Source organism: Mobula birostris, chromosome 5 (genome assembly GCF_030028105.1).
Source record: "Mobula birostris isolate sMobBir1 chromosome 5, sMobBir1.hap1, whole genome shotgun sequence".
Classification (NCBI taxonomy): Eukaryota; Metazoa; Chordata; class Chondrichthyes; order Myliobatiformes; family Myliobatidae; genus Mobula; species Mobula birostris.
This window is the reverse complement of record NC_092374.1, coordinates 55,097,711-55,118,426: the sequence shown is the minus strand read 5'-3', so window position 1 is coordinate 55,118,426 and position 20,716 is coordinate 55,097,711. Positions and strand designations below refer to the sequence as shown.

The 20,716-nt window shown below is 37.1% G+C and overlaps 1 protein-coding gene across 5 annotated transcripts in view; it reads left to right on the top strand.

The window, feature by feature from the left end:
- LOC140197690 (nuclear factor 1 B-type-like) overlaps nucleotides 1–20,716 on the top strand; it is a 310,541-nt gene that overhangs the window by 226,609 nt on the left and 63,216 nt on the right. For 4 of the 5 annotated variants that reach the window (XM_072258024.1, XM_072258022.1, XM_072258025.1 and 1 more), the window contains 2 exons: nucleotides 7,127–7,295; nucleotides 11,400–11,485. In XM_072258024.1, coding sequence (XP_072114125.1) covers nucleotides 7,127–7,295; nucleotides 11,400–11,485 — 255 coding nt within the window. The remainder of the gene's footprint in view (nucleotides 1–7,126; nucleotides 7,296–11,399; nucleotides 11,486–20,716) is intronic. The other variant, XM_072258023.1, reaches the window with a different exon arrangement.

The window sequence follows — 20,716 nt, the reverse complement described above, 5'->3', positions numbered from 1 at the left end:
GCCATCTTTTTTTACAATAATTGAGCTGGAAGTACTGGCCAAAGACCTACTGTGTAACTTATTTATTTTACTACATCATTAAAAACTGACTCTAAAGCAGAAAATCACATGCAAGTACACGTGGCACTGTTTTTCTGTCCGTTTATAAATACATACGTAATTTCTCAAAGGTGGTGGAGTTTCATAGTGGGATGTGAGGTAGTGTGTCTTGGAGTCTTTATGTACACACATCGTTGGTAGTTTCCAACCTGACATCATGAACATCATTTTCTCTAGCTTCTGGTAACCACTTCCCTTTCTTTCCTTTTTCCCTTATCCCACCGCTTTCCCCTTACCTTCCCCTTGATCTGCCCATCACTCACATATTCTCCCTCCAGTTCCTCTTCTCATGTTCCCTTTATTCCATGGTTCACTGTCCTCACCTTTCAGATTCCATTTTTTTCAGGCCTCAGTCATTTTTTCCACCTATCACCTCCCAATTTCTGACATGATTCCCATTTTCCCCCTCCCTCACCTGATTATCATTGTCCTGTCAATTGGATGCACCTGTCACCCACCAATTCCTATTCTAACTCCTCCTACTCCCCCCCCCCCACTTTTAAACTGGCCATATCCTTTCTCCCTGAAGGGTCTCAACCTCAAACATCGACTGTCCTTTTCCCTCCAATGGATACTGCTTTCTCCAGCGTTTTGTGTGTTTGAACACCCAGGTTACTTGTCTGAACTTGCACAAAGAGTGAAAGGTTTAAGGATCTCTACACTTCTCACAGCAGCTGCCAAAGTTTTGGAATTTACTTGTGTTGTTAGTTTACATTGATCATTTAAATCCATGGCTTAAAAGGTTCTTGTTTGTCTTTAGTCTGACTCACTTTCAGAGCAGCAAAACGTGTGTGATAGACCACCTCTTCAACTGTTCCTAAAATGCCTCAATGAAGGATCTGCCTACCTTCCACCAACAATGCCCCTATTCAGATCATTTGTTCATATTCAGGCCCATATATTCCTCTCAAATCTCTTCATACTCTCATTCCAGTTTGGCAGAATCATTTTACCTATCTTCAGCCATGCTCCCCTTTCTTGATTATTGCTTCTCTCCATTCCCTACGTTCCTTGGATTATTGTTACTTCTTTGCTTCCCACTTTGAAAAGGGGCCGGCTGGTGGCGCAATGGCATCAGCGCCGGACTTCGGAGCAAAGGCTCCTGAGTTCAAATCCAAGTCAGGCCACTTCCCGAGCATGCTTTCCATTCATGCCGGTTTGAGCGTCGAGCTAGCCACTCGGCCTTGTAAAAGAAATGGTTCGAATCAGGAACGTTCATATCACGTCCAGTTAATCCGAAAGGAGACAGATCCTGACACCATGTGCCAGATGAGAATGGCTGACTGACCCATGTGACATGCTAAAAAAAGACTTTGAAAAGAAACTGCTGCTCCCATCCTTCCCTCTTCTAGAATACTGATCACCTGCTCTTTCACATTCCAGATCACTGGTGCCCATCTCCTTCTTACTCTGAAATGCTGTTCATTCACCTTCCCTTGTTAGACTCTTGTTTCCATCTTCCTTCCCTCACTGGAATGCTACGTAATGGTTTATTATTATTATTGACACATACCAAGGCACCTTGAAAAGCTTGTCTTGCCTACTGTTCATCAGGTAAGTTCCTTAGACAGTGAATTGAAATACACTTCACTTTGATGGAAGGAATAAAGGTGAATAGTTTTTTTCTAAATGGGGAGAAAATTCAAAAATCAGAGGTGCAAAGGGAGCTGAGAGTACTGGTGCAGAATTCCTTAAAGGTTAATTTACATGTTGAATCAGTGATGAGGAAGGCAAATCCAATGTTCGCATTCATTTCGAGAGGACTAGATTGTGATTCTGAGGATTTATAAGGCATTGATCAGACCATACTTGGAGTATTGTGAATAGTGCAGGGCCCCTTATTGAGAGAAAGGTGTGCTAGCATTGGAGAGGGTCCAGGGAAGGAGCACAAGAATGATACCAGGAACGAAAGGCATAATGTATGAGACGCATTTGACGGGTCTGGGCCTGTGCTTGCTGAAGTTAAACAGAATGAGGGGGGATGTTAATGAGACCTATTGAATATTGGAAGACCTAGATAGAGAGGATGTTTCTTATAGGGGAGAAGTCCAGGACCAAAGGGCATAGCCTCAAGATAGAGGATTATCCATTTAGAATAGAAATGAGGAAGAATTTCTTTAGCCAAAGGATAGTGCATCTGTCAAATTCTTTGCCATAGGTGGCTGTGGAGGCCAAGTTGCTGGGTATATTTAAAGCGGGGATTGATTGATTCTTTATTAGTCAGGATGTCAAAGGTTACGGAGAGAAGGTCGGAGAATGGGGTTCAGAGGGATAATAAATCAGCCATGATGGAATAGCAAAACAGACTTAATGGGCCAAAAGGCCTATCTTTGCTCCTATGTCTATGTCTCATTGTCTTGGAATTTGATGATGAGTTTGTTTAGAATTATAGTATTGAAGTCAGAGCTATAGTCAATAAACAATAGTTAGACATAGCTGTCTTTGCTGTACAGATGTGACAGGGATGAATGCAGGACTCTGGAAGTTAATGTGAGACTGCAGAATTGGCTGTTTCTTTCCTAGATTCCTGTTTGCCTCCTTCCTGTTCTGGAACATTTCTTCCTTATTACTCTAAATTAATGGTATCCTTCTTCCTCTAACTCCTGAATGCAGTTCTCTCCATTCTCTCTGCTTCTTCAAAGTTCAAAGTAAATTTATTATCAAAGTACATATATGTCGCCGTATTCAACCATGAGATTCATTTTCTTGCGGACTGTTTCTTTCTGCTATCTACTCTAGGTTATTGCACTCCTATTTTTAATTACTAATTCCCCCTCCTTTCCCTCCCTTTCTTTTCAATCTGGATTACTGTTCCTCTCCAATTCACCTTTGTCCTTTGAACACACTATTTCTAGTATTCCATATTCTCAACTCTCAAAATTCATTGGTGTAAGCACTTCAGTGCAGTGCAACTGCTCTTGGTGGCAGTTGTATTTTGTAATTTCTTGATGTTATAATATGCATTATTTGTGATGTAACAGCAAGCTGCTTGGTTATAATCTGATAGCGTTGTCTGTGCCCTAAACCATTTGAACCTGGAGCACTTTGACTGCTTCTGAACAATTTTCACTTTGGGGAACATTTAAATTAACAGGACATAGAGGGTGATGCAAGAATGTACAAAGAAGGGAAGGTTAGCGACATATAAGAATGGGGAGATTATCGATGTACAAGAATGGGATTGGTGGCAGTACAGATCAAGATGATTTTTTTTCAATAGTGGCCAATAAACCTAAAAAGGGGTGAGTCTTGAAGCTCACAGATAAATGTCTTCTAGGCAAGAGAGGGCATATGACAGGACTCTGTATAGGTGGAGTTAATCTATAAAGAGGAAAGGGCTTATACCATATGTTACTTTCTTTCCTGGTAAAAGTTGGAACCATAGTAAGTAGTATGTTCTCTGGGACCTGCACTGCCATTCAAAGTCTTCTTGCCTGGCCTACTCTTTGGCTTCATCTGCTCTTTTCTACCTAATATCCTAAAGATTGACAGTCTATCTCAGCTTTAGATGTACTAGTGAATTAGCCTCCATGTTGTTCTTGGGTAGAGAATTACAGAGGTTCATAAATGACTAGAGAAGAGCTTCCTTCTTTAACGGTATAAAATGTGAAACCCCTTATGTCCAAGCTATAGTCCCTAGGTCTATATTCCCTTTCACCAGAGAGAAAATACTTTGTGTCTAATCTGTCAAGGCCCCTTAAATACTTATATGTTTAAAAAAAATCCTTTCATGCTTCAAATTTCCAAACAATATAGGTCTAATCTGCTTAAACTTTCCTTTATGAATCTTTGTTTTCCAAATAAGTTTTCCTGGAAAAAAGGAGACAAAATTGTACATGATTCTCCTCACCACAGCTCTGTATAATGCTGCCCTGTTCTTTTACCTGTCTCCTTCCAATGACAACCAACAACTCATTTGCCTTTCTGATTACTTGCTATACTTGTGCATTCATCTTACACCATCTAAGTAATATTTTGCTTTTCTTTTCTTCCTACCAGTATGGATCATTTCACATACCTCCACATTAAACTCTATTTGCATTTCACATTAGTGATAGAAAAAAATTCTTAATGCTACAAGTTCGATTTACTTCTATGCAAAATAATGCATATCTGTCTCAGCTATTACAAATTGATTTTTTTCTGACTGATTAATTTATTTGAGATTTATCCTAAATTTAATTATATTTCATGATGTAACATTTACTGAAAAACGTATGTTAGATTTTGTCTAATATTTTGCAGTCCTGGAAGGGTTAAGTAGCCTGTTGGGCCTATTCCATACTAGTGTACAAGATGAATGTGGACGGAATGACAGAAGGAAATTATGAAGGATGGGTTAAATATTTTAATCATTAAATAGCCCATTGCCCTTGGATTCATTGCTCCAACTAAAGTTTTCTCATTTCCTTTTAATGTTTATTAAAATATTTCATAAATTAGCTCGAAATTAAGTCACTGAGCCTTGTAAACTTTAGTCATTGTTATTGCAACAGTCTGGGTAGGATTACATTTTTGAAGAAATAAAAATGAAGCAGATGGTGTTCACATGTTAAGAAGTTTCATTCAGTAACTCTTGTATTACAAATGATAATGGAAAAAGCGAGAAAATTATTAATGTAGTTTTATTAATAAATACATCCTGTTTTATGGAATCAGGTGTTACTTCCACAAATCAAGAAAGAGTTCATGAGTATTTGGTAAATAGTCTGCATTGTGCATCCTATTCTAAAGCACACATTGCAGAATCTAGAGAATAAATTGATGCCGTCACTTTTGAAAACAAGCTGCAAAAAATACACTACTCATTAGCTCTGACCCTCTTTCCCTCTTGCACCCTCTCCAAGGAAGGAAGCTGTCATAATTCTTCTACCAAAAATCCCAAAAACTGCAGAAATCCAGAGCTAATTCTTTAACATATTTAAATGTCTTATGTCTAAACTGTAATGTATTTTGCTGAGGTTCTGAGGATCATGCTGTATAGAGAAGAGAGCAGTCAGTTTGCTTTAGATAAATTCTACAATTACTATCTTCACCGAACAGCTTGTTTCAATGATAGCCAGTAAGTGGCACTTCAGGGTAAAGGGGAGATACTAAACTATGAAGAACAATATTCGACTTTTCAACTACTTGAATGGGTTTGGGGGAAATTGGTCTTGTAAGGATTAGCCAAAGCACAAAATTCACAGATCAAATTATGTTTGAAAAAGCAAGATGTCCATAATGGTTGCTAACAAAATAACTCTTCCTTGAGAGTATGTTTGCTGCCATTAGTGAAAGAAGAAAAAAAGTTTAATAGGTTTGCAGAAATGTTTAATATGATATGGATTGCCATATCAGACGTAATAAAAGCAACATTCCAAATAATATAGAGAAGTGAGTCAAGCAATTTGTTGCAAAGCAAATGCATACAACTTTTGAGTAGGCAAATGGACTACTTTCACAAGAGTAAGCATAAAGTCTTTAACAGTGTAGTTCATTTGGATGAACCTATATCCAAGTTTCCTCTTTTAAATCCTTTGTTCCAAAAGCGATCTTGCTTATCAGGTGCTATTATTTTAACACAAATAGGTTTTGCTATAAACGTTCCACATGCTGGAATTGCTAGCTTAATTCCACACATTTATCATTCCCCATAATAAATTGCAGCCTTCTGAAAATCCAACGTTCATATCCCAAAGGATATATGTTGGATGCCTTAGTTCTGAAGTTATGAGAACAGTACTGTTTGAACATTATTTTGTTGAATGTTAATAGACATACTGTGTGAGTCGAGCATTAAAATGGGCTGGGAGTAGAATGTATCTTTGTATGATTCCAGGAATCATAAAATATCAACAAAATAGCACAAACTTTAATCAATATGTTAAACATTTACAGGGGGTGACATAAGGTTTGGAGAGTACGCATAAAGTTAAAGGTACAAGTTGGAATACCACAGCAACATTTGGCAGCAAAGACATAAACTGTTTTAAAATTCATTACACGTTGAAACATTTGTCTGAGGAAGTTACCAACTATGGACATAAAATTAGGATTTGCGGGAAATACTACTTGTTCATTTTAGTTTAAAAACTCCCTACACATGGTGCATCAAAAGATTGCATTTGAGACATCTTACAATATGAAGGGCTTACGAATAATTTAATTACTTGTCAGAACGTTGATTTTGTTGATCATGCCGGAAAAAAAGTTGGAAAACAGAGGAGTACTGATAACAGAAATTCTGGTAGTTTTGTGTTGTAGTTATGCTGAATGCTTATATTTGCTGCCATTTCTCCTGGAAAGTCTGCTCCTGTGTACATGTGTAAATATGCTAAAATCAGGATTTCAACAGCACAACAGTTTGTATTTACATGGAGTCTAGAAGAACGTCCCATAGGGTAGGAGGTCAAAAGGTTGCAAGTAATAAGTCACAACTTATTTGGGAAAATAGAGGTAATTATGCAAATAGGTTTACAGAAATCTTTAAAACACATGAAGGGAGAAAAATAGGAACAAGTTTTCAGACAAGTGATCAATTCAATATAGAATGCTGAAGGAAAGTTTTTATCATGTGAAACTCACTCTCACTGGAAGTGATTGAAGTAAATAATTTAGATTAAGTTAAGGGAATAGTGAAAACAGAGTAAATATGAATACTCAGTTCTGATGCTGGGTTGCAATCCGAAACATTGGTAATCCCTTTCCTCCCCAAATATGCTGTTCCTCGGAAGGATTGATTGTTGTGCAAGGATATAAGTGAGGGAAGGATAGAAGGTTACACTGGGAAATGTAAATGGGGATGGTTGGGAAGAGGTTTAAGTGGAACCTGACCACTAGCATGAACAGATCACAGCAAATTCTATATGAGTTATCATAGGTAAAACTGTGTATATAAGAATGTTCGACACTTGTTACTAATATTGGATTCTTGTTCCAAAATGTTTTCGATGGCTTAAATTTTGAAGTTTAAAAATAAAGATTTCCAATGTTCAAAGCTATGAAGAGGGAATACTGATTTGCGTTCTTGTGTTCCTTTCCACAGCCAAATAGTAGTGGTCAAGTAGTGGGCAAAGTGCCTGGTCATTTTACATCAGTACTGGCTCCCTCACCCCATCATGGCATGTCCAGACCGGTGACCCTGGCCATGTCTTCAGACACTAAACCCATCACTACATCAACCGAAGGTGAGGCATCATCATCCCCATCATCCAGTAAGTACCATTAAGTTAGATGAGGTGTTACCCTGTGGTTATAAATTCCTGATGCAGGAATAGAATTCACATTCATGAGGTAACTAATATAATATCTTGTAGAAGTATTTTTGCTGAGTTACACGCGCTTAGTTAAATGAGTTTGTTTCTTGCCTTTTGTGCTTTTCTCTCTCATTTGCATTATTAAAACAGAACCTAAAATATGCAAACACAATAGAGTGGCAATAATTTTACACAGCCAATTTGATGAAGAGGGCTAATTCTTGTGAACTTATGAATTTCAGTAAAGGTCCGCTTATTTGACCGTTAACTTATCAGCTCCTTCAAAATAAAGAATTGCATTGGATGGAGATATAATTATACTCGAACTTTTGATTTTACGGTAATAATAAATTATTCCAGAAAATTTGGTTTGTGGCAGCTGCAACCTACAATTGAAACGGTATTATGAGCTTTGACTGACCACAGCAAATTTCAAGAGAGCAGTCGCAGACTGTATTAATGATGAAAATCAGATGTGCTGGAACGTGCTGAGATAGATCATCTTTTTCCCAAGTACTGTGGTTAAACTGCCACACTGTGTTCTGTATCTCTGTCTGGATGAAGTTAACAAAGGCTCACTAATGGGTTCCGTGGGAGACTGTCAGCAATGAAATAAGAGAACAATGTCTTCTTTTGAGAAAACCTCCAGACAGCTGCGACTTGTGTACTAATTGATTTGCTGTGGCTTTGCAGCTTCTCAGCTGTTCAGACCCGTGTCTGGTCACGTATAAAGTACAGGTAGTTGTCCTGAGCCCAAGAATTAAAGGTGAGCTTACAATGAATGCTGTACCTGCATATTTTTTCCTTAACCCAAAGCATCTGTCATGAACTTTATTGGGACAGCTATACTGTTGAAATTTGTAACATGTATTCTTACAGAATGATTTTCATTTCAAAATCAATTAAAAAGTTTTATTTGTGGCTGACCATGCACTTATGGTTTGAGCAAATTTGTCCATTTCTTAATAAAGACAGTGTAAAAGCAGCAGAGATTCCCCAGTGGTTTTCCAGGCTTACATAGTGAGTAGCTGAATAGCACCAGCTCAGTTGCAAAAGCCCTCAGTTTAATCCTCCATCTGTGTTTAGTTAGTTAATCACACAATAGTAGGGTAGTGGCTTTTACAATTGACCTCAGTGTTCCTGGTTAGGAGAGCTAATATTTGCCATGGGTCATTCTCCTCACTGCCACTCTCTGATCTTTGGTTTTGGGTGAAGACAAGATAAAGCCAGAACCTGTGACTGAACCATTTGCCAACACTTCGAATCCAGAGCTTTTCAATAACGTTAGCTATCTAGCAAGGTACCTGGAGCCATTTAGCAGCCACAGACTCTGCTCCAGCAAAGGAAGGAAAGGACAGGATAAATAACTTGGTTCCAAAAGCTAAAATCAGTAACCATAAAATAAAATTAGTCTCACTATTCCAAAATGTGATTTTCTTCTAGATTTCAATTTTATTTTTACATTCAAACTAGCTACAGGGGTAGCATTGTGTCGTAGCAGTTAGCACAATTGTTTACAGAGCCAGTTGTAAGATTGGGGTTCGATTCCTGCAAGTATCTGTAAGGAGCTTGTACATTCTCCTTGTAACTGTGTGGGTTTCCTCTGGGTGCTCCAGTTTCCTCCCACATTCCAGAAATGTATGGTTAGGGTTAGTGTGTTGTGGGCATACTATGCTGGTGACAGAAGGGTGGCAACACTTGCCAGCTGCCCTGCAACATCCTCACTGATTTGATTTGATTTGGTGCTAACAGCACATTTCACTGTATGCTTCAGTGTACATGTGACAAATAAAGCTAATCTTTCATAAATCATAGAGCAAACAGCTTTAGTAAGGGAAAAAGAGAAACTGCTAGAAATCACTTAGCAGGTTAGGAAAAGACAAAAGAAGCATTCCAGATCAGTAATCTCTCATCAGAAGTAGAAAAGATAAGAGAGAAAGCAAGCTTCAATATGCAGAAAAAGGAGCAGGAAGAACATGGCCTCTAGAGTAGGGATAGAAGCAGGAGCAATTGAATGATAAAATTGTTAATGGTACAAGTTAAGGAAAGTGGGAATCAGATGAACAAAGCAATAAAAGAAAGGTCAGGTAGAGTTGAAACATCAGAATTATTACATAAGCTGGTTGTACCTTGGAGCTTGTATTAAACATAGATGAAACATTTGTACCATTTAACTTTAAACTTTACTGAACAGGTGGTAAGTTGAGGATAATTAGAGTGGGATAGAAAAGCAGAAGTGTAGAAAAACCAGAAACTCCGCTCAAATTTACAATCGGAATAGAAGGTTTTGCAATGCTAATTTGTATTGAAGTGCAGTCATTTTTGATAAGCAGTACTCCGTAGCCTTTGCAATACCCATTTATTTTGCTTCAGCATTTTGTGCACCAAAACCTTTTGGAAATGTACTTTGATGTAAAACCGCCAATTAAACCTGAAAAGGCAGGTGAAGTCCAAAATCATAAACTAATCAAAGATTATAAGTATAAAAGAAAGATGATCATGACAGGTGATTTGTTCCCCTTCCTGTTGTATGTGACATTCAACCAAATCTTCAAATCATAAGAGATAGGAGCAGAATTAGGCCATTTGGCCCATCGAGTCTGCTCCGCCATTAAATCATAGCTGAACCTTTTTTCTTCTCCTCAGCACCATTCTCCAGCCTTTTCCCCATAAGCTTTGATGTCGTGTCCAGTCAAGAATCTACCAAGCTCTGTCTTAAATGCACCCAATGAACTGGCCTACACAACTGCCTATGGTTGTAAATTCTACAAATTCACCAGCCTCTGGCTAAAGAAATATCCCTGCACCTCTGCTTAAATAGATGCCCCTCTATCCTGAGGCTGTGCTCTCTTGTTCTCGACTCCCCCACCATGGGAAACATCTCTTCCATATCTACTTTGTCTAGGCCTTTCAACATTTGAAAGGTTTCAGTGAGATCCCTTCTCATCCTTCTAAATTCCAGCAAGTACAGACCCAGAGCCATCAAATGTTCCCCCTATGATAACCCTTTCATTCCTGGAGTGATTACTCAGAAATGTATCCCTGCTTCAGTAAAGCTGCATGATTCAATGGTAACAGTTTTCCCTACTGCATTAGAACATACAGGCTATTTAAAGTAATCAAATTAATTTTGGAAAATATAATGGAATGTGCATCTGCAACCAAGCACCACAAAATGGCTGGAGATAAATTTCTAAGCAGGCTTTTGTTCAAATGTTGAGTTCATGCTGTTTTTCATTGCGATCACAAATTTTATGTACAAATGCCCATGTTTTCCATCCTTAAAAATATTACAGCTGTCAGTTTATTCATAAAGATGGTTTTCCTGAAAGAAGAGATGTTCCTTGCTCCACTTTGATGGCATGTCTCCAGCAGTTTGATCAAACTGTTAGGCAATTTATTTAACCTTTAGTGGTTGGATTGGACCATTCCCTATGTTCTGAGAACCAAAAGCCAAAAATGTACTGAAATTTGCTAATTCGATTTGGCAGTAATAAAAGCATGATAACATCCATTGAAATCTAGGCCATAGAGCAATCTTCAGAATCACACCAGAATGCATTACAAAGAAAAAAGGTTAATTTTGTTAGACTTAAGTATTGCACTGATTACATTGTATTCCACTGTATATGATTTCATTTAGCAGATGTTAACTCATTAAAGAAAATTAATGTCTTCTCTTAAAAAGACAGACAATCAAATGTCTCGTTGAATAAATTCTTCTGTTAGTATTGCCAGGAGCAACACTTAAGCTGTTTTACCCCTACTATTGAGATAGGCATACAGTTGTTAATTTTTGCAGAGCATTTTCTTAAAGCCCAAAAAAAATTACTGCAGATCTTGGAAATACAAGGAATATCTGTAGAGCTAGCTAACTCACTGAATACTTTGACGACTTCTACTTTATCTTCAACTTAAAACTATATTTTGCCTCGGTATCTGAGAAATTTGCCATATACAACAGTTTGCTTTAATAATGCAATGAAAGGTGTGTATATAACAGATTATAAAAGGTCTGTTTTTCTGTTGAATTGATGCTAACTTCTCATTATTTCTGACCAGCCTATACAGGTTCAGGTACACCCCCTGCCAACCGGCAATTTGTGGGACTCAGCTCAAGGGACCCAGCCTTTTTACACCAGCAGCAGGTGGGCAAAATTCCTGTCACTCTTTGTCTCGATATGTACACATACAGATCCATACTGTTAGCACACCACTGATCATCAAAGCCTTTCGCCCCGTAGAACTGTTGGTGAGAAATCAAAACATGAACTTGGCCTATACTTGCCTTTACAGAAGTGAATACCACTTCCCCTCCCCACTCCAAAACATAATGAGGCTCTGGTTGTGATGAGAATCCTAATGTGGCTCCTATTGCTTCATTAACTGTAGGATAAACAAGAGTTCACAACAGCATCATTGATCACACTGTTACTGTGTTCCATGTGCATTGCTATGGGAGTCTTGACTGCTTTAGTGGTGATGACACGTAGCTGCTAAACATTGAGATCAGAAGAGCTTAAGAGTTCAACTATATGTAAAACAGCTAACATTCCTGTAGGTTTTTTAAAAAATGAGTCAAAATCCTTTTCCATAATTATCCGATCTTCTGTCAGCAAGTGTTGCAAACCAACAGAGAAATCAGTTAAATGCTTAACAAAAAAAATTGCAAGGATACTGGAAAATAATGGGAAGCTAATAGAGAATCATTGGGATGAATGTTCTCCTCCATTCTCTAATAGCATGCATCATTTGGTTTGAATCTGGAATCAGAACATTTCCATGAAACTTTCCAAGGTTGAATTTTCTCCATTATTTTAACAGACTTCCTTCATGGAACTGATAGATGACTTAAGTTGTTCATTATAGTGATTTATAAGTAAAACAAGCAGGCATAATAATGATATATCAACTTAAAGGGAAAAGAAACTACACATTATTTACAATCAATTTTGTGAATCATTTTAAGGCCGCAGAACTCATTTCATTCAAAGAAGACAAATGCAATATTGTTGATATAGTGTGAATTAGAGGAGAAGGACACAATTGAATTGTCAAGGGTTCTGACTGGGATTGCCTTTGGTCTTCAGATAGTGTGTGTCTTCAAACACCACTGATGCAAAGTTTCATCACATAAAAGAGAAGGAGACTGAGAAACTTCCAAAATCCCATGGAAACAAATGGATTAGTTTAGAATGTACTATGGTTGGTGTGGATGTGGTGGTCTAAGAGCCCATTTTTGTGCTGTATGATTCAATTAATCCACAATATGTATCCTTATTGATGGTGTCCTATATTATTTGAAAATCCAATAAATTAGTTATTTTGTCCCTACACAGAAATTGTCAAAATGCATAAATATCTGTGGTGGTTGGTAAATATGATTTATGTACAAATCATGAGGCATCCCCCCTGTCACTGTTCTTACATACTGAAACATACTCAGATGGTCAATTAAAAATATCTTCCTTTCGTTAAATTGTATTGCTTCAGTATTAATAAGCAACATCAATACAAACATTGCAGCATTTGGCAGAGTATTCTAACATAAATCAACACTTAATAAAACAGCTTAAGTGTAAACAGTCCTTGAAATATGGTTGAACTGAATAGCAGACTTGATGGACGTAGCCACGGTAAATCGAGAATGCAGCATCCATGACAAATTGATGGCTTCAACATTAACTTTGCAATAAAGTGCATGCATATGTCCATTATTGCTTAAATAAATGTATCTTTGCCAAAATAACCTCAAGTGCTCGTTTATGAACATCTGAACACCAACCACAAAAGCCACAAAGTAATAATTAGTGGTTTTGCTTCTCTATCCTTTTCTGTCATATTTATTTGTAATCCCTCCTTACAATTTTCCCTTCTAATATCTTTGATTAAATTTCCCTTAAAATAGTCAGATTTTCAAAATAAAAGCACCACATTCATCTCAAGTTTAATGCTTGGTATATTGATCCTGCAAGAAGATATTGTAGATAATACTGCTAGAAAATGAGAAGAACAAATGACTTTAAGACATAACTGTCCATGGTCATTTTTCAAAGGCAGCTTTAGTTGAGTGAATGAGGTAATTTTGGCACACTGCCCCTCTATTAGTCACCCAGGTATATGCTGCTGCAAAGAGCATAAATTAACCCTGAAGCAGCAATATAAGGTTGTTGAGTAGATTGTGCTATAAGATATACATAGGTTTTCTTCCATCTCTTTTTCAATATTTTTATTAATTTTCTACATAGGAGAATACAGAATTCAAGAAAAAAGAAACATATCAAATACATTATACTGAATCGCACATACAAACTCCTTACTCTATATTCATACAAATTGATTAATTCATAATATTGAAATATAGTAAATTTATTATATGGAAAAAAAACTAACCCACTACCAAGACCGAAGCTGATTAGTAAAGAAAAAAATGTATATTATTAACCATCATCTGTGCTTTAATGGCAAATCAAAGGTTTTGAAAATAGTTCAAAGAAGGACACCACAATGTTTGAAAGTCTTGATTAGATTCAGAAATTGAACACCGAATCTTCTCTAAATTTAAACATGACACCTCATCACGCAGCCATTGAACGTGAGTGGGCAGGACCACATCTCTCCATTTAAGCAAGAGCACCCTCCTACCCATAAGAGAAATAAAAGCCAAAATGTGCCAATCAGATTTCTCCAAAATAATATCCTTTCCTCCAACAATACCAAATAAAGAGGTCAAAGGATTAGGCTTAAAATTTACTTGAAATGGTACCGAGAAGGTTTGAAATACTTCTTTCCAATATATTTCAAGACTTGGACATGTCCAAAACATATGAGTGAGTGAAGCTTCTCCATTATTACATTTATCACAATAAGGAGATATATGCAAATAAAAGCGAGACAATTTATCCTTGGTCATGTGGGCCCTACTGACCACTTTAAATTGTAGGTGAGCTCGTAACGATGAAGTGTTAACCAATTTAAAAAATTCATTCCAAGTTTCCTCAGAAATTGAAGTCTGTAAGTCTTGTTCCCAAAGATCTTTACTTTTATCTAAAGGAACACTTCTCATTCCCAGCAACATATCTCCCATCTCTATGCCAGCCTCTATTCAACTCACTGATTTGAAGCCTCATCTTTTCTATTGCTGGGTGCTTCATGTTCAGGAACCACCAGTGCTCATTTTACTTATGATTTTTTTCTGGAAAGCATATATATCTTGTGGTTTTGTTAGTGAGTGCAATCTGAAGCAGCTTCACCTGTTAGAAGCTCTTATGATCATGCTCTATCCTAATCTAATGGGATTTCATGCACAATCAAATTCTTCCGAGAAAATGATCATAAACATTAAATGCATTGCAATGTTATTGAACGCTCTAGCATTTTGAATTACACCCCCCCAAACAAACTCACATTTCATTGCCACAGCAGAATCGATTCATGAAAGCAAGACATGAAACTCCTATAAGTTAGGTCTCTGATGCTGCATTGTCATTCCTAATGTAGTTTCAATTTCTGTATTGCACATGGCAAGATCAAAGCAACTTCTACCCAATAAAAGCAGAAACATAAGAATAAATTTGTATTTTCTTCTTTCCATATTCTTCCCAAAGCAGTCACTTCAGAATTAACCGCTCAAAATCCAAATTTAATGCTTATTTAATAGAAGTTATGTATTTCATATTCTATGAATTCTATTTTTCATTAATCAAGATGGATTTAAATACATTACTGAAATTATCTACTGTGTCTAGATTTAGTATAGTCATAATAAAGTATAATTTACACACTTATAATTCCTCTGTAACTTGTAAGCAGTCTTTCATACTAGACTTTCAAACTAAGTAGCAATCATTCAGTTTATCTGTATTTTAAATTCACTAGAAGCCATCAGAAATGACACTAACAGCATTGTTCATTTATGCAAATTTTTGGAACAAAAATGCTGTTATCAATTTGTCTGAACTGTATAGCTTAGAAATAGATGTAAGTTAATCATACATAGCAGCTGGTGGTTTTGCAATATGTACGAAGTAGCATTAACAGATCTAGCATGAAATAAAAGATTGCAGTCTGTCAGAAATGAGCTTCAATTGACAGACTGTATTAGGTGGTACATTTTAAATATATATCCAGCATTGGTAATTTCTGCACTTACGTTAACATTAGTTATGGAATAAAAACTGAAAATATCAAGAGACTTCTGTAAGTAAACGATTTTAATATTTATTTTTGTACATATAGCATAGAATTGTAGTTTATGATCTTGAAAGCAAAGTGAGTGCAAATGAATTGGACACAGACACTTGCATTGTATTTGGTGCTCCAGACATGTGAATTTGGAAGAAAGTTCATGCTGCTTCTCTACTTTATGGTATTGGATACTTATTCCTTTGTACTTGCAGAGCAAAAAAAATTGCAAGTAAATAGAAAGGTTGGAATAAGTCAACGAAGTAAATATTCATCATTATATATGAGCCAAGAAAAGGGAAAACAATAATAGGAAGGATGAGTTGATATGTCTTTTTATCAGTGGATATTTTAATAGGTGGTGACCCTTAGTGTAAAATAACATCAGTTGTGTATCTTATTCCCTCTACTGTTGCTGCCAGCATTGTGATTTATATTATCTATGGTATGATATCATGTGACCATATAATATTTTATGACATTGTTAAGTGGCTTGTGTTCCAAGGGAAACCTGGACTTTTTCTACAGGTGAACTGTGGACAGCAAAGCAATGTCGCGCCAACATTGTGATAAGCTGCATCTTTTTACCACTTCTACAGTTATTTCATTTGAAGCAAAGTGCGATAAAGTTGCTTACAAGACGCAGAGTTCAAGATTACATATATCATTCAGGTTCAGTAATAAATAGTATTGCACTGAAATCCTTAGGTGCTCTGAGCAGAGAAATATTTACTAATACTTCACACTGTAATCTTTAATTTTAGAAAGTACCAAGCCACAAATATCAGAGGGTAATTCTTTATCAAAACATATTGTAATGGGAAATATATCAATTGAACAAATAAAATTTTGAGAGTGCCCTTTCATAATTCTGTTGTCAATTGATCTAAAATATAATTCATCCATCTAGTTAAATAAAGTATCTGAGTGAATGTTTGTGGGGTCAGCCTATTAACTTAGGGCAACCATCAATGGTTGATTAATGCCTTTGTATGCAGATATATTAGTCTCTGCAAAGCTGATCTGTTGAAACTGGTAGTTTCTTTTCAAAGTGATGCAAACGTGGCAGAATGCACAGAGAAAGACAGGACATGGCTTATAGTTTTCTAACTACTTAGAGCTCTTTCATCTGTCAGTATAAAGGAAGTCTGAATCTTGATGGGAATCTATAGCCATGGTCTCTGTCTGACATCTGTGGCATGGCCGTTAATCAAGCAGCATGAGGTAGTTGGTGGCAGTTTGTTGCAGTGTCTATCTATAACTAATTAGAGCATACAAAATGGGTCTGCCACACTCATCGAAACAGCAACAAGCAAAATCCGTACACTGCTTGCTCTGTCTGTATATGTAGTTAATTGGCCAGTCAGGTTAATGAGCAATTGTAATGATTAGAAATGAATAGCATCACATTAAAAAAAATCACAGGGTATCAAGTGAGCAAATTGCGTCTGCACCAGAAAACCTGCATTTTTTAAACAGTGAGATAACTTTATACTTATTGTAAATTCAGCCTCACAGTTTTAAGATTTGAACCAGCAAATGGAAATGTGAACAATGTATAGACTGTGAATATGGTGTAGTATTAGCATTTACATAGAGCTATATGTAACAAGCACAGGAGTGAATCCATTCATTAAAAAACAGACCCCTCTTTTCTCCCTTACTGGTTTGATATTTCTAAAGGCAATTACCAAAATCAATTTTCCCTACATACTGCAAAACATGACTTATTTCTAGGTGTTGCTGATTAAGTGTCACCTATACTTAGAATAGTGAAGCCTGAAATAGTATTTATTAACTGAACTGAAGTGTGATGTGAATTAAATTCATGCATTCTGGAACAGTTCCAGTTTTCCAATGTTATACACTTCATTAATAACAAGATAAAGACCCCAAACTGAGAGAAGTTCAGCAATTCTTCCATTAGATATCCTATATGGATGAAACGCGGATACTTACCTGGGCACTCAAATAGATATAGTAAGGTATAATCTGTACTTAGTGACAGGAATCTATTTGGCATTTAGCAAATTTTGTTAATTAGAAGAGATATTTATTTTAGGGATAAAGAACTAGTATTCATAATGTTAAATTTGACTGACAACCTCCCAACTTGGTAAAGAAACGGTTCTCAAATATTTTATCCACCGAAATGGAATTGCTATGCCGTTGAATGCAATACGCAATGACTTGCTCAAACCTGATAGCTAATAGGTTGTATTTGAAATTAAGCCCAAATTTTCTGCTGCTACTTCTTGATTTCCGGATGAGCAATGATTGGTCACTAAAGTTTCAGTCTATTTGTTAGGTTTGCATGATTGATGAAAAGATCAGATTGCAAGATAGAATTGGTTGTACAAAATGGAGCCCTGCCATAACTGACATGCCAACAGCTAACCCCTCTCACTCTTCTAGAATATCTCACAGAGAACAGCTGTAGCAGCACAAATGTAGCACAGCACATATGGAGACCTGTAATTGTCTTCGGCTACCAGGATGAGTCCTATATTTCTGTGATTACTTTTGGTTGCAATACAATGCATCAGTCATGTTCTTCCATTTGACAAATTAACATGCATATTCCTCTGGCTTTAATTCACCAAAGATGGTAAAAAAGCACATTGGTCAAGAATAATCTGACATTTCATGATTGACTTGTATGCTACGTTTTAGAATTGTTGGGTTGTATTTTTTTCTTTCAAGTTTAGCGCTTGGTGGAAGTGACGGACTCACAAAGAATGCAGCTGTAATGATAACATGGTGAATGGAAAATCACACCAATGTAAAATAGCTCTTCTCCCACGGGGATCTTTTCAGGAGTGCAAGGAAGTGTGCTGCTTTCAGGATCCCACAGGCTCCATGTTCTCATTGTGTTCTGGCATATGATTGGCAGTTTGACATAAAGACAAATCACAGGACTACCAAGGTGAAGGTTGAATGTATAGATATAGTGAGGAGGAAGTTGGGTCACATTCCACATATGCTTCATCTAAAGGAAGTGGAGAAAGGAAACTGCAGTCAAAATATTGATGGGCCATGGAAAATCAGGCTTGTTTAAGTTCATGGACTTCCTGTCCCATCTAGCATTCCAAACTAAATCTGTCCATTTTTGTTGTCCTTTCTTGAGAGCAAATACCCATATTTACTTTGTGTTTCTTCACTCTTTAGCTGTTTATGGCAATAATTGAAAGAGATGGTTTGAAAATATTTTGGTACAGCTATGTAATTCAACATTCTAGCGAGCATAAGCAAATTCCTTGTTCTGTTTTGACTCAGTATCCTCCGTAATAGGACATTAGCTACTTTGTAAAAGTGTATTTAAGATGTGTTTATTTGTTCTTGGTGAACAGTTAGCACTTGTTACTGTTATAAAACTGCTTAGTGGCATTGAAAAATAGAGTGAAATTACTGTAGGAGATAACGTAAGTATGCATTGTTCTGTCAAATTTCAATGCATTAATATCAAATATATGTATTCAAATATATTTGTTTTGTGGGACAGGTTCATATAAAGCACACAAGTGCACATTAGTACGTTGGGAGGGTATATTTTAAAAGCAATTACAGGTGACATGTACAATCTGTACAATGACACATTTGTCATGCTCCTTACTGTATATTTCATTGTTATGAATGTGGCACTGGGTTAATAGAGGACCAAGCAACAGGTCTTTTAAAGAAAAAATTCACGTAGAAATGGTTCTGTGATACTGATTCTTGTTTTGTTGGCCATATTGGAAGAGAAATTTTTAACAGTAGCTAAAGCTGCCCGTTAACGTGCAAGGACACAGGATGGAGCTGAAAAAATGCTAAAGCCATGCCACTTGGCTACTTACTATTATATTTCATTCCACTGAACAGAAGGTAGTTTAAACTTGTGTCCTGAAGGTAAAGGAGAATTGCAGCAGTAACATTGACCACCGCTTTACTCTGCCATGTGCAGAGTGTTGTGCTTACCGTACAGAGGGGTGGAAGTATTAATTAATACCATTAAAACTTCCACCCAGATTGAGATGCCAGTGCATTGGGAACATGCTTTGGGATCTCAGCGTGTTTCAGGATGTATGTACAGTCTGCAAACCGCTCGTTTTCAGCTTTGAGACTCTGGTGGATAACCCAGGTATTCTATTTTGTGGAAGAAGAGCACCAGATAATTCTGACCAGCACTGACTAAGGCAATGTCTCACATCTGAAAGAGGAGGTGTCACTGGCTGTGGCAGTCAATGGAAGTTAACACCCACATTGTAAAATGTCTTGGATGAGAATGGACACCCAAGTTTTCATCCACTGCCGTAGTTGGCTCATTGGCTGAGGTGAAGAGGAAGAGATAGGTGCTTCTCCACAGGAAGCCAAATGTAATACTTCAGTAGCAATCCAGGAATAAAATGCCAAGGTCTGGTATACAGAGGTGTAGTCACCAAGATTTGCCTTTTGCTTAGGCCATGAGACAAAAACACTTGTCGTTGCTTCTCTCACCTTCTAATAATCTCTGTCAGTGTGTATAACTTACCTGACATTTATATTCTGCACCATATCACCACATGCTTTGCACAGCTTCAAGCATTGCACCTACATCTCACACTTCCCCACACTGCTATGAATTCAACATTGGCAGGCAAACCCTGCAGCACCCGCCCCCCCCCCAGCAAAACCACGCCCTCTCTTGCAGAAGACAATACCAGATTGGCAAGAACATGACTATTTCCATCACTATGGAAAGTATGATTATCAATGAGTCCATAGCCAACAGTGATAAAGAGAGCACTGAAGAAAATGGCAAGTTCGTAACTGTTCTTTCTCAGATCCCACATTCTTCTTATTCTATAATCTGTTTCTTCACCACTGGCATTGAATTGAAATGAATTTTATTATTTACATCCTTCATATATATGAGTAAAAATGTTTACGTTACAGCTCCGTCTAAATGTGAAATGTTCAATTATAGTAATTTATAACAAATATTATGTACAACAGGATAGTCAATATAACATAGGAATACAGTTCCATCGGCATGAGTTCATCAGTCTGATGGCCTGGTGGAAGAAGCTGTCCCGGAGCCTGTTGGTCCTGGCTTTTATGCTGCGGTACCGTTTCCCAGATGGTAGCAGCTGGAACAGTTTGTGGTTGGGGTGACTTGAGTCTCCAATGATCCTTCAGGCCCTTTTTATACACCTGTCTTTGTAAATGTCCTGAAT